The sequence below is a fragment of the Meriones unguiculatus genome, chromosome 12, assembly GCF_030254825.1.
Source record: "Meriones unguiculatus strain TT.TT164.6M chromosome 12, Bangor_MerUng_6.1, whole genome shotgun sequence".
Lineage (NCBI taxonomy): Eukaryota > Metazoa > Chordata > Mammalia > Rodentia > Muridae > Meriones > Meriones unguiculatus.
This window is the reverse complement of record NC_083360.1, coordinates 12,026,836-12,039,046: the sequence shown is the minus strand read 5'-3', so window position 1 is coordinate 12,039,046 and position 12,211 is coordinate 12,026,836. Positions and strand designations below refer to the sequence as shown.

The 12,211-nt window shown below is 46.1% G+C and overlaps 1 protein-coding gene across 1 annotated transcript in view; it reads right to left on the bottom strand.

Annotated features, from left to right (window-relative positions):
* Sel1l3 (SEL1L family member 3) overlaps window positions 1–12,211 on the bottom strand; it is a 110,761-nt gene that overhangs the window by 32,042 nt on the left and 66,508 nt on the right. The window contains exons 12-14 of the mRNA XM_021644299.2: window positions 11,451–11,570; window positions 9,112–9,252; window positions 2,464–2,526 (exon numbers count right to left, since the gene is read on the bottom strand). Coding sequence (XP_021499974.1) covers window positions 2,464–2,526; window positions 9,112–9,252; window positions 11,451–11,570 — 324 coding nt within the window. The remainder of the gene's footprint in view (window positions 1–2,463; window positions 2,527–9,111; window positions 9,253–11,450; window positions 11,571–12,211) is intronic.

Below are 12,211 nucleotides of genomic sequence, written 5' to 3'. Positions count from 1 at the left end.
CACAGCTTCGGTGCTTTGAGATGAGTTGGCATCCCCAGTTCTGATGGGATTTGGGGTCTGATAGCAGCAGGGAAGGATGGAGAGGAAAAGTTTCAAAACTGAGTTGGCAATGTCAGCTCTAGGAAAGGGGCTGTTTATGTCAACCTGTCCTCTAGTGTCCTTGTACTTACTGAGTGCATTTCATTGTGGACTCTCTTCTACTCTCAGAGATGCTCAGACCATGTCTTGCAGGACAAGAATAATCCCAAGAGATCCTCCTGCCCTGCTGTAACACACCTGTGTGCACTTTGAGCTCTCGTTTCTCACTCTTTGTCTGACCTAAAGAACAGTCTCATTGGGGAAGCATATCATTTTAGCCACCGCTTTCATCGGGGCTGGGTCGGGGGGAGACTGGCATCTTGGTTTTTATCCCCATCACAGGATAGAGACTTAAGCACGTGCCATCAATGGAATGAATGAAAGCTTGCAGGTGGGAAACAAAACCGCAGACCCTCGAGGTGGAGAGCCATACCTGCAGGCCACCAAGATACCCAGACTAGGAGTACACTTGAGCATAGTCAGCACCATGACCTCCCCAGAAGCATTCTTTCGAGCCTGGGACAATGTAAACTCCCTGTAAGCGCTGCAGACTCTACATGAAGTTATAGACCAAACCATCCTATTAAATGACAACAGGAGGTTTTGGGACATGCCCACAGTAAGGAGGCATCCAAATGGCTTTTTATTGCTCATTTGGAGAAGACACAGCTTGATTCAGATGAACCTGCCACAAGCTGAAAGCTAGGGCTTCTCTGGGAATTGTGCCAGGTTCAGTTCAGGAGCCCATAAGAAACCCCGGCATGCTGAAGGCAGAGCATCCTGAAGCTCCTAGAAGGGTGGCCTCACCTGCTGCTGCTGGCCATCTCCCTGGCCTTTGAATCTTTGGCTGGAGGCTGCCCATCAGATAACAACAGTCTCAGGGCTGAAAGACTCTCAGGCCACTTAGCTGAGCTTTGTGCAGCCAGCATGCATGGCATCGCTGTGCTGGCCTGGACCTAGCATCTGCCCAGTGCCCCAGATGAGTGGGTTTGTTTCTGGCTATTCCCTTTCCCCTTACTATCTCCTCAACACCTCTCCCTCGAGGACTTCTTCCTTGTGGTTTTGTAAAGTACAAACTTAAGAATAAAGTGACTATTGTGTTGTTTTTTGTTTGTTTTAAAAGAAATCCTGTCATATTGCTTAGTACTCAGCACCTGTCCTGGACATCTATTTAGCTAGAGCAACAGATTTGCTTCTGTGTGCCTTCTAATTCTGAAAACTGAGTTGTAGGCAGCCTTTCTCAACAGTCCCTGTAAAGTCTCTCATGGGCCCTTAGTGAGTCCTTGCTGAACGAAAGTGTGAGAACCGTAGGGAACTTAAGAACACAGAGATTCCAGGAAACTGCTTTGTAATCTGAAATAAAGCAGACTGAATAAGAATTTAGCTCTAGGGGTCATGGGGGAGGTAAAAAGATGCAAAATTCACATCTGCCCTGGACAACCCTCACACAGTCCCACTCGAGGATTCCCTGGACACAGTACCCTCAGTGACCATCACTGAGCTGCCTTCCTGTTTCTGTGCATCCCTTGTGTTAGGCCAGTAGCAGGTACACACATAACAAGCAGGACTGTGTGCCCTGACAGCACCTAGATAGAGAACCCTACTTCAACTTCCTGCCCTAATGGGCAGGATGCTCTGAGCTCCCCCAAGAAAAAAGGTGGGGGAGAAAAATTAGCATGGTTACTTTTAGAAGCCTTGAGAACAAAGGACTAGCCAGGGACCAAAAAGAGTACTCTGATGAAGTGGAGAGTTGTTTGCATATCTGTACGCAGGTGCACGTGGGCGTGTGAGAACTAGTGTGCACGCATTTGCGCTTGAGGCATGTGTGTGCATACACATGCATCTTCTTCCAAGTGATTTTATGGCCTCCGTTCTTCAGGGTTCTGGTGAAAGCAGCTGACTGAAGATACTAATGACATATAAATAGTGACAAATGCAAAATTTCTGACCTTGGTGGTGACCTTTGCAAGCAGCCCATTATCAAAGCACAAGAGGCAAATGGGAATTGGTCAGAACATGGTTAATGTTCCAGGAAATTAGGCTTTGGTTTTCCTAATTCAATAGCCTTTCTCCTCATTCAATTTCAAGAAGCCCCAGTGCTTGTTATCAGGGCAGCTTGTGATTATAATTTTAGTCTTCAAACAAAATCAGCCCGGATTCCATTGTTGGGAAGGCGCATTCAGCCTTTGAAGGGTGCTCTCCTCACTGTGGCAAGATTATGTGTGTGTTACAACTTAAAAATGACTAGTCGCTGCACTGGGGGACCCCTCCCCACCTCACTTTCACCTCAGCTTTGTGGAAGAAAGCTGGCCATTTGCTCACACAGCTTTCTGAAAGTGTGGGCGTGTGAGGAGCTGTTTCCTCCAGACAATTTGCATGGGTTACCTTGGAAGCAGCTTTCTTCATGAGCTCTAAGGCGAGCCGTCTGTTCTTTTTAACTCCTTGACCCTAAACATTGACAAACAGAAATGATTATGAGGAAAAATAAACCCGAATCCTCACAGGCATCACACAGAGACACCAGCATCCAATATAAAATGCTTGCAAATAAACCCTGAACCTTAAAAAACAAAACAAGAAAAAGAAAAAAAAAAAAAAAAAAAAACTTCATAATCTTAAGTGCTTCTAGGCACAGCAGTATTGCAAGATATCATTGTTGTCACCATCGCCATCATCATCATCATCATCATCCTCATCTTGTTCATGTTTGTGGAACAGAAACAAGCCTCAGTTTCCCAGTTCATCGGGGACAGAAACCCACTGAGGTGGAGTGGCCTGTGCTCCTATCACTGCATACATGCTGGGGAGAAGCTATAAAGCAGATTGGCTGGATTTGGTCATCCTGGATGCATTCCTCTGGGATTATCTAATTTGATACCCAGATAAAACACGTTATCTGTGTTGAACAGTCAAGAGTTATTGGCCTAGGTCCCCTGGGTATGATACTGTGGTTTCTGGGTGAGTTTGAGAATGTGCTGAAAAGGAGATAGTACCCCGAGAAACCAGCCACTTGCCTCCGAGGCAGGTTACAGAAAACAACAAGTTTCTTTCTAGCACATGTGAGATCTCCCGAAGAGGTGGCTCGTCCTCTGTGTACAGAAATGGACGTTGGAGTTCTTGTTGCAAAAAGGACCTAGCTAAGGGGTCTAGAGGAGTATGTATGGGAAATGGTGCATCCAAGAGTAGGGAGGGAAAGGGTTCCTGAGGCTTTGACACGGGTCTGATAGCAGGAGGGAAGCCAACTGAAAATCCCTGTTGCTCCAAATTTATTCATAATCATGGGCCCCTTCTACTCTCCCAAAGCCCAGGGGCTCTTCCTCAATTTAGACAAGACTCAGGGGGTCACCTTATAGGACCGTGGAGTCGCATGAATGCGACTACCTGCTCTGTTTGCTTGACTCTGTAACAGCTGGAGGTGGTAATCAACATACCATGCGATCACAGGCCAGCAACCCCAACAACCACATCTAACCATTGTAGCAACCCTACAGGGGAGACACTGACATTCCCATCCACCCCAGACTTCCCAGAATCATGGGAGGCAGGATTTGAACCCAAGCAAGCAGACTAAACCTCTGATGGCCATACTGTACTGTACATAGTGTGCATTTTGGCTTTATTCTGAGAAAGGATAATGAGTCCTAACTTCCTGCATGGTATAAGAAAGGCTGGGTGATGATTAGCTCTATAGTTTTTAGGATCTCCAATAAAAATTGGAATCAAGCTAAAGGTTAAATTCTACTCAAGTTGCTACTGGACCTTGACCTACCTATTTAATAAAATGGAAGCAAAAATATTTTTCAGAATTATGCCTGTGCTGGATAGTTTTATGTCAACTTGACACAAGCTAAAGTCATACAAGAGGAAGGAACCTCAATCAAGAAAATGCCTCAGGCCAGGTGGTGGTGGCACATGCCTTTAATCCCAGCACTGGGTGGGGGTGGGGGTACTGAGGCAGGCAAACTCAGTGAGTTTGAGGCTAGCATCGTCTACAAAGCAAGTTGCAGGACAGCCAGGGCTACACAGGGAAACCCAAACAAAACAAAACAAACACACAAACAAAATGCCTTCATTAGGTCTGGCTGTAAGGCATTTTCTTAATTAGTGATCAACAGAGGAGGGCCCAGACTCCAGACCATTGCGGATGGTACTATCCTTGGGCTGGTGGTCCTGGGTTGTAGAAGGAATCAGGCTGCACAAGCCATGAGGAGCAAGTCAGTAAGCAGCACCCCTCCACGGTTCCTGCGTTCGCCCCTTCCTCCAGGTTTCTGCCCTGTCTGAGCTCCTATCATAACCTCCTCCAATGATGAACAGTAACATAGATGTATAAGCCAATTAAACTCTTTCCTGCCCAACTTGCTTTTAACCATGGTGTTTGATCACAGCAATAAAAACTCTAACTAAGACAAGTTGGTACCAGGAGTGGGATGTTGGTGTGACAGACTGACCATGTTGTTTGGGGGAGAATCGTGGGAGGACTTTGGAACTTTATTCAAGAAAAGCCATTGAGTTTTCAGTGCTTGCTGAGCTGTTCAATGGGAGTTTGGAATATAAGAATATTGAGAGCAATGCACAAGATAGGCGCCTGGCTTGTGAAACTTCAGAGGGAAGTTTAAAGACTCTATCAGGGCCATTTGTTATTTTGAATTAAGATTCTGTGGTTCTGGTTTGCTGGGGCTGAAGAATCAGCTCTGACTCACAAGATACCACAACTACTAAAGTAAAACCTTTGCTGTGTTGGGATACTCAGTGCTGGTTAGCTGGAGCTGAGAAATTAGTGGTGATTAAGACGAGACAGCGTTGTTGAGGTGAAGTCTTCTGGGAAGTGTTTCCTCACAGTCAACACACAAAAGCTATGTTCTGGAGGTGGCCCAGGCTCTACCTCATGCTGGCAGCCAGAACTGGTAATATAAAACTCACCCAGGTGGTATGGGTTTTGAAAGCATAAAGGGGTCATGGAAAGCAGCTGAGGCTTGGCACGTACTGGTGAAACTGCAGCCTGGCTGCAACAGAAAGACCCCAGTATTTTGGAGATGCCAGTACCACGGGTCAACCATCAAAGACAGAAGTATCAGTGGAGAGAAGCCAGGCGAGCCTAGAAGACAGGGTGTATGTGCTGCAGAGGGCAGAGGTGGAGAAGTGACTCAAGCCTTTTGAAGGAGCCCATAAGATTATGATTAGATTCTAGATCATTGGACATTGAGTTTTTTTTTTAACACTGCTGGAGTTTGGGTTTGCTTTGTTCAGAATGTGACTATGCCCTGGTTCTTCCCTCTTGAAGAAAGCATTTTATTTTTGGTTTTACAAGATCCCCACAGTTGAGAGACTTTGAATTTTAAAAGACTTTGGATTTTAAAAGATACTGGCTATTTTAAAGAGCTGAACTTTTAATATATTAGAATTTGTAAAGACTGTAGGACTTTTAAAATTTTTAGAATATTTTTAACGAGAGATTTTGGGAACGAACGAGAAAGAAGTTGTGGCTTAATAGTGATGTGCTTGTATGTTAAGTTGACAAGGGATCAATTGCTTGAATAGTTTATGTCAACTTGATACAAGCTAAAGTCATCTGAGAGAAGGGAACCTCAATTAAGAAAATGCTTCCTCCTGTGTCGACTTAATGTGCCTGGTTAGGTTGGTACCCATGCGGACCTCCCCCTTCTCTGAGGAGAAAAAGGAGAAGGGGAGAATGTGAGATAGGGGAGGGACCGGGAGGAGAGGAGGGGGATCTGCAATCAGGATGTAGAGTGAATGAATAAATAAAAATTTAAAAATGCTTCCACAAGATCTGGCTGTAATCGAGCCTGTAAGACATTTCTTAATTAGTAATTTATGAGGAAGGGCCCAGCCCATTGTGGGTGGTTCATCCCTGTGCTGGTGGTCCTGAATTCTATAAGAAAGCAGGCTGAGCAAGCCATGGAGAGCAGGCCAGTGGCACCCCTCCATAGCTGCTGCATTAGTTCCTGACTCGATGTCTCTGCCCTGTTTGATTTCCTGTCCCGACTTCCTTTGATGATGAACAGCAATATGGAAGTGCAAACTAAATCCTCTCCTCCCCAACTTGCTTTTAGTCATGATGTTTCATCACAGCAAGAGAAACTTTAGCTAAGACAATTGTGTTATTTAATTAGCGAGGAAGAGGAAGGAGAACACAGGGCACTTAGAAGAATCAGATCAGAAACATAACTTTTGGACCCTGGGAAGAATCAGAAAAGGTGGAACATCTAAACTAATAGAACACAAGTGACAATTTTGTAATTTTGGGTTCTTTAAAAAAGAAGAAGAAGAAGAAGAAGAAGAAGAAAAAGAAGAAGAAGAAGAAGAAGAAGAAGAAGAAGAAGAAGAAGAAGAAGAAGAAGAAGAAGAAGAAGAAGAAGAAGAAGCAGCAATATCACAAGGATATGCTTTTGTTTTAATGCCAGGTGCGGGGATATGAAGCTGCTGCAAAGCAGCTGACTGATTTGCCTCGTGCTCTAGCAGCGGTGTGGTTTTTGCCAGCAGCAGATAGTTTCTGTGATTGTGGGCATTTGGAATTTTGGAGACTTTTCAGAGGGTAAAGAAATGCTAGGGCCCCGAGAGGCAGGCTGGGTTGTTGTTTGGCTGCTGTTGGTGGAGGTTTGTTAAGCAGTCACGCACGAAAAAGAAGAAAGAAGAAATTAGATAGCCTGATGATGAAGATCAAACTTGCCCCAAGGAGCTCTACACCCCTAGTCAGCAGGAAGTAGTCTAATGACAATGACACCCCCTTTCCAACCCCTGACTTTATTCGGGGATCTCTTTCCTTTCCTCTTTATCCTTTTATCTCTTTTATCTAGTGTTAGCGGGTTGAAAGGGCAGAAGAAAAAGGGCAGAAGAAAGAAGAACCTTCCAAGTAGCAAACAGCTACACACAAGGCTCATCTTTGTCAGTGTGTGTGTGTGTGTAAGTTTTTGTTTTGTTTTGTTTTGTTTGTTGTTTTGTTTTGAAGGAACAAAACAGATGTAGAGAGGTTGATTTATGCAAAGGCTCACAGAATCACAGTATATCACTGAACCCAGATATTCCAATTTCCTTGTATTTAACCCAGTATTCTTGTCAGTTTAATCACATATCTTCTTGCACAAAGACTGCACCACATGCTAATCTGAGAAGTACCAGAAATTCTTAAATGAGACCAAACACTGGCAGAGTGTATGCCTGGAGAACAGCTGATGAATACACTGGCAGAGGACCAACACGGAGTCAACGTCAAAACTTCAAGGACTGCCTTGGATAAGCCACCCCCTCACTCTGGCGTCATACTTTCATGTGGTATGACGGGTGCCCTAAACAGCCAATGCATGCCATGGCCTTTACACCCAGAATGCCCAGGAATGCCCATTTCCAAATGAGGCCCTTCCATGTGAACTATGCTTAAAAAGAGCTCCTTGCCAGAAGCAAACTCTTCCCTGAGATGCTGATGAAGGCTCCCTGCATCCTACCCAGAGGGAACTTAGCCAGAAGTCGATAGCACTGGGGAAACAAAAAAAAAAAGCTTTAAGATTTGGGGATGAGACCCGAGGAAACATGTCACCCACTGTCACACATGCACTTATGTGTATCCCAGTCTACACCACCACATCCTGGTGGGCGGAAACAACGCCTGCCTCTTGCCTCCTTCTTCTCTGGACTTTGTCCAGCCCCAACTGTGGTGGACAGGTTTCTCTCCTCTACACCATTTCTGCGCCCTGTCTTCCCCTCCGGTGCATGAGCCCTCTGAGGCCAGGGATGTGACTTAAGCCTCCATCTGTCCCTCACCGAGCACAGAGGCTGGCATGAGGCCGGCACAGAATGCATGTGTTTTAGATAAACACACTGGCATATGGAGAAGGTTCAAATAATCTCTGTTGATTTGGTGCCTGGAAAGAGAAGGTCTAGGCCTCAATTTGGAAACCATAACAACCATTAGGTTTTCAGGCTTCAATGGGGGTGTAGAGGAGAGATCTGTAGCAACGTCATAGTTGTCAGTGAGTGAGCGGCCACAGCTGTGGATCTGGAGACAGGCCAGGCACACGGGTGAAGTGTGGTTATTGACGATATTCATTTTGGGGCATGGACATAAGTAAGGTCCAAGGACTTCCTTACCAAAGCCAAAGTGCCCTCCCCCCTTTTCCAAGCTTAGGTCTGCAGGCCACCCCAGGTGTACCTGTTCGAGTCTGACCTCTGAAACTAAGTAGGCTCAGGTTGGATTCATGCTTGGATGAGAGATTGTTCTGAGATTAGTGGTTTGATACGTCTGCATTTGGGTATACAGAGCGCAGACCATAAAGCCAGCCTGCCTGGATCCCTGTTCAAGGTGCAAAATGCACCAGCTGGGTGACCGTGGGTAAGGTCACCTCTCTGTGCTTCTGTTGCTCTAAGACAATAACACGACACGTCACATCTTCCAGGCAGTGAGAATCTAATATGCTGGTTTACCGGACACAGGGAGCAAGCGCTCCATCTGTCAGTGGGAACAGCGATTTTCTTTTAAAAGGCACACACAAGTGTTACAGTCCTATTGTTTCATTCAGTCTACGGTCATGAGCCTCATCCTAGAATACATGAGCTTCTTCAGGCATATCTGCACGGGTACAGGGGTGGGACTCTAATTCCCGTCCTCTGTCTCCCAGACTCTTCCCTGCCCTTCCTCCTTAGCTTGCAACTAGGTTCATTCCCCTACCTCCATCCCCATCATTGGGACTGTTGAGTTCTGGCTCAAACATGCTCTGTTGAACTCGTGACAAACTTGCAGCTCTGTGGGGCTGGAGGCCATGGACCAAGCCATGAAATATGGGTGTCTCCCTCGGGGTGTCACAGGCGTATAGAGAAGCCAGGTGTCACCTATAAGGTTGTCAATTAAAAGTGCACCCAGGGAAGCGCTTCTGGCTCTTCCTTTTCAGCTGTGTCCCTCTCCATCACAGGTGACAGCAGGTTGTTCTAAGGCTGTCTGTTTGCCTGCACGCCCACAGGAGATAGCTCAGGATGTCTATTATCAGAACTGAGCAATTTTAGTCCCTATTAAGCGACTCTTACCTTGAATAACACGATGGCGTAGTCATATATCAGCGCAGGATCCTCCGTCTCCAGGGCCCCCTTAGCGTACCACTCGATGGCAGCCTCAGGGTTCTTGGCTACCCCTTGCTGTCCCCAGAAGAGCATCTGAGCCAAACGTTGCTTAAAGACAACAGTGACTTAGAACAATGAGTTTCCTGGGTTGTGAATGGGAGGATAAACCTAGTGTAAAATGTTCTAGGTGGAGTGGCCATCCAAAATGGGACATGTGTAGGAGCCCTTGAAGGCCCAGGGAATGTCTTAGAAGAGGGGACAGAGAGAATGCAGAAGAAGCAGTGTGGAGAGATATGGAATGTTGTCTTCCAGGCATGGTGTGTGTGTGTGTGTGTGTGTGTGTGTGTGTGTGTGTGTGTGTACTGAGCACTGAGCCCGGGGTCTCTGCAAGAGCAGTCAGTGCTCTTCACTGCTGAGCTCGCGCCCCAGCACCCTCACTATGCCTGTCCCCCTGGATTCACAGCAGTTGTGACTACCTGCACATGATGCTATAAATACCCTATCACGGAAGGGGGAGGGGCCCATGGGGCCTCACCCTTCCTTACATTAACAGCTGATAGGGGGTAGAGAGCTATTGTTTCCCAGGGTGCCCATAGTCCTCTGAACCACCCTAATAAAACTCACTGGGTTTTCCCCACGCCGCCACTCCTCCCTTCTTCCCCTTTTCTTTCCCTCTCTCTTTTACAAAAGTAGAACAGGAAAGAGTTAGGAACAGGAAAGAGATTAGTGGGAGGACAGAGGAATAAATGAAATTGAAATACATTATGCATGTGTATGAAAATATCACAATGAAACTCAGAATAATAACTAATACATGCTAATAATAACATCTAACATGTTTTAGGTTGAGAGTAAAGAATTAAACATGCTATTTTAAAACAGGGATGGGGGAGGAGCCCAAAGGTGCATTTGCATAAGTACAAGCTACAACACATATGTGTGTCCTTGCCTCCTGAAAGCTCCTAGCCTTAGTCTCATGATGGGTCCAGCCACAGAGACAGGAGTGGGGACAGGAGATCAGTGCCACTGAGAAATGTCCTCAGGCAGACCTCCGTGCGGATTGCTGTCAGACGGTCCTACAGGAGGCCGTGCTTGAGGAGTGAGGGGAGCTTCTTTGGACCATGTTCTGTGATCAGTAAGCAAGTCCATCATATTCCAGCCAGTTCTGGTTCTGGTACTGTATACATAGGCCCACTCATGCACGTGAACACACACACACACACACACACACACACACACACACACCTCGCTTTACCTAATCCTCTCAAAAGTTTCCAGAAGCCTGTGCATATGGATTTGCTGAAGAAGTGTCCACTGTTAGGAAGATTAATATGAGCTCCGGAGCCCCCCCCCCACCTCCAACCCCCATAGCATTTCTAGAACTACAATACTCTCTACAAAAACAACAGCAGGCCAGGGTTGGTTACAAAACCAAGGATGGGGGTCAGGGGCTGCCTCTGTTAACTATTTGGCTTCATGTGGGTCCCTAATTGTCCCCCTTCTTTCTGCCTCTGTGTCCATACCTTCAACATCCAGGAAAGAAAGTGCCGGAAGATCCCTAGGGAGCCCTGGGAGACTTGTGCCCTGAGAAGGACGATTTGTCAGTGCCTCTGACTCTTCTCTCATTTCTTTCCCTTTCCTAGCTCTGCTCTCCCGCCACTCAGCAGTGCTGGAGGTTCCTCCCCAGACTTTAGTGCTCCCTAGGAGCACACATCAGATGCTAAACCTCTCCTTTGGGGAAAAAGGCTTCTGGTGAAGGTAGCCTCAGCAAGCTGCAGCCAAGGCTTTTCATCAGCCGTAAATCTCGCTCCTAAAACTCTACTCAAAGACATAAGATGTTCAAAGACAAGGCCAATCCTTCTGACTTGACACTCTGTAAATGGTTATTGTTCTCCTGGCTGAATGCATGGCCATCTAATTTCTTTTACACACAAGATGCTCCTTGTTTTCTGTCTAATACATTAACACACCAACAGGAGTCTTGGAGGACTATTCTCCAGCCCCTTAAGCAAAAGAATGGCCGTGTTACATGCTCTGAGTAGCTCACATTAGCAATGACTTAGCAGTGAAGTGTGGTCTCCTAGCCTCAGATGAGCCGTGGCTGTGGCCTTGCCAATGATGTTGGAAGTATGTGGAGAAGCCTCATCCACCTGGGCTCCAAGGCCGCAAGAGCTCCACGAGACATGACTGCGAGCAGAAGATACAGCAGCATTGCTTGAAGCCACTGGGGATGGGCAGGTTTTGTCACTGAAGCAAAACCTTATCTGAAATGACTGACAGATTCTCCAAGATGGGCGTAGGCGTACCTGTGCTGCCGCGTTGCCCCGCGTGGCTTCGTGCTTCAGCCACATAAAGACATCGCCATCTTCTTTGGTTTGGACTTTGAGTATTTCATCATCTTTGAGTCTAATAGTTTCAACATATGCCTAAAAAGAAAGGAAGAGGGGAGGAGGGAAAGCAAGGAGGTAAACACCCAAATGCCATGAGCATGGACACACATAGTATCCTCAAACCAGCAATTGTTCAAGCAAAACCTATAGGAATAATTTAAATCTTAGGCGTGACTACATGGTCACGGGAGTGAATTATTTTTAAACAAGTGTTTAAAGAAGTGATGTTTGTTCTTAATAGTTGTTTGGGAAAGCCAGGATTTTTTTTTTTCCACTCACTCCCATTTCTCCAAGCTTGTCCAAAAGTCTGCCTCGTGCCACGGTCCTCAGAGCCAGCTCCCATTCCCAACAGCACCAAAAGAGGTAAATTGATATTTCCTAGCTGTGACCTTAATCTTTACCGAAGCGTCATTACCTGACATAACTAAACACGTTTATTTCACAGGCTCAGCTTCGGTTATCTTCTGTTATATCTGCCAATTTTAGAAATCTACCCGGAAAAACAAACAGAGCATGCTAAATTCTTTAAGAATTCGAGATTTAAGAATTGAGAGTTGTCTGCTCTAAAGATGAACCCGGAGGGGAAGTTCACAGGGTTATTAGAATTTGCACACAGCCCGTCAGATATTTGACTTCTTTGAAGAAAATAAAATCCATCTCAGTGTAGACATTTTGTC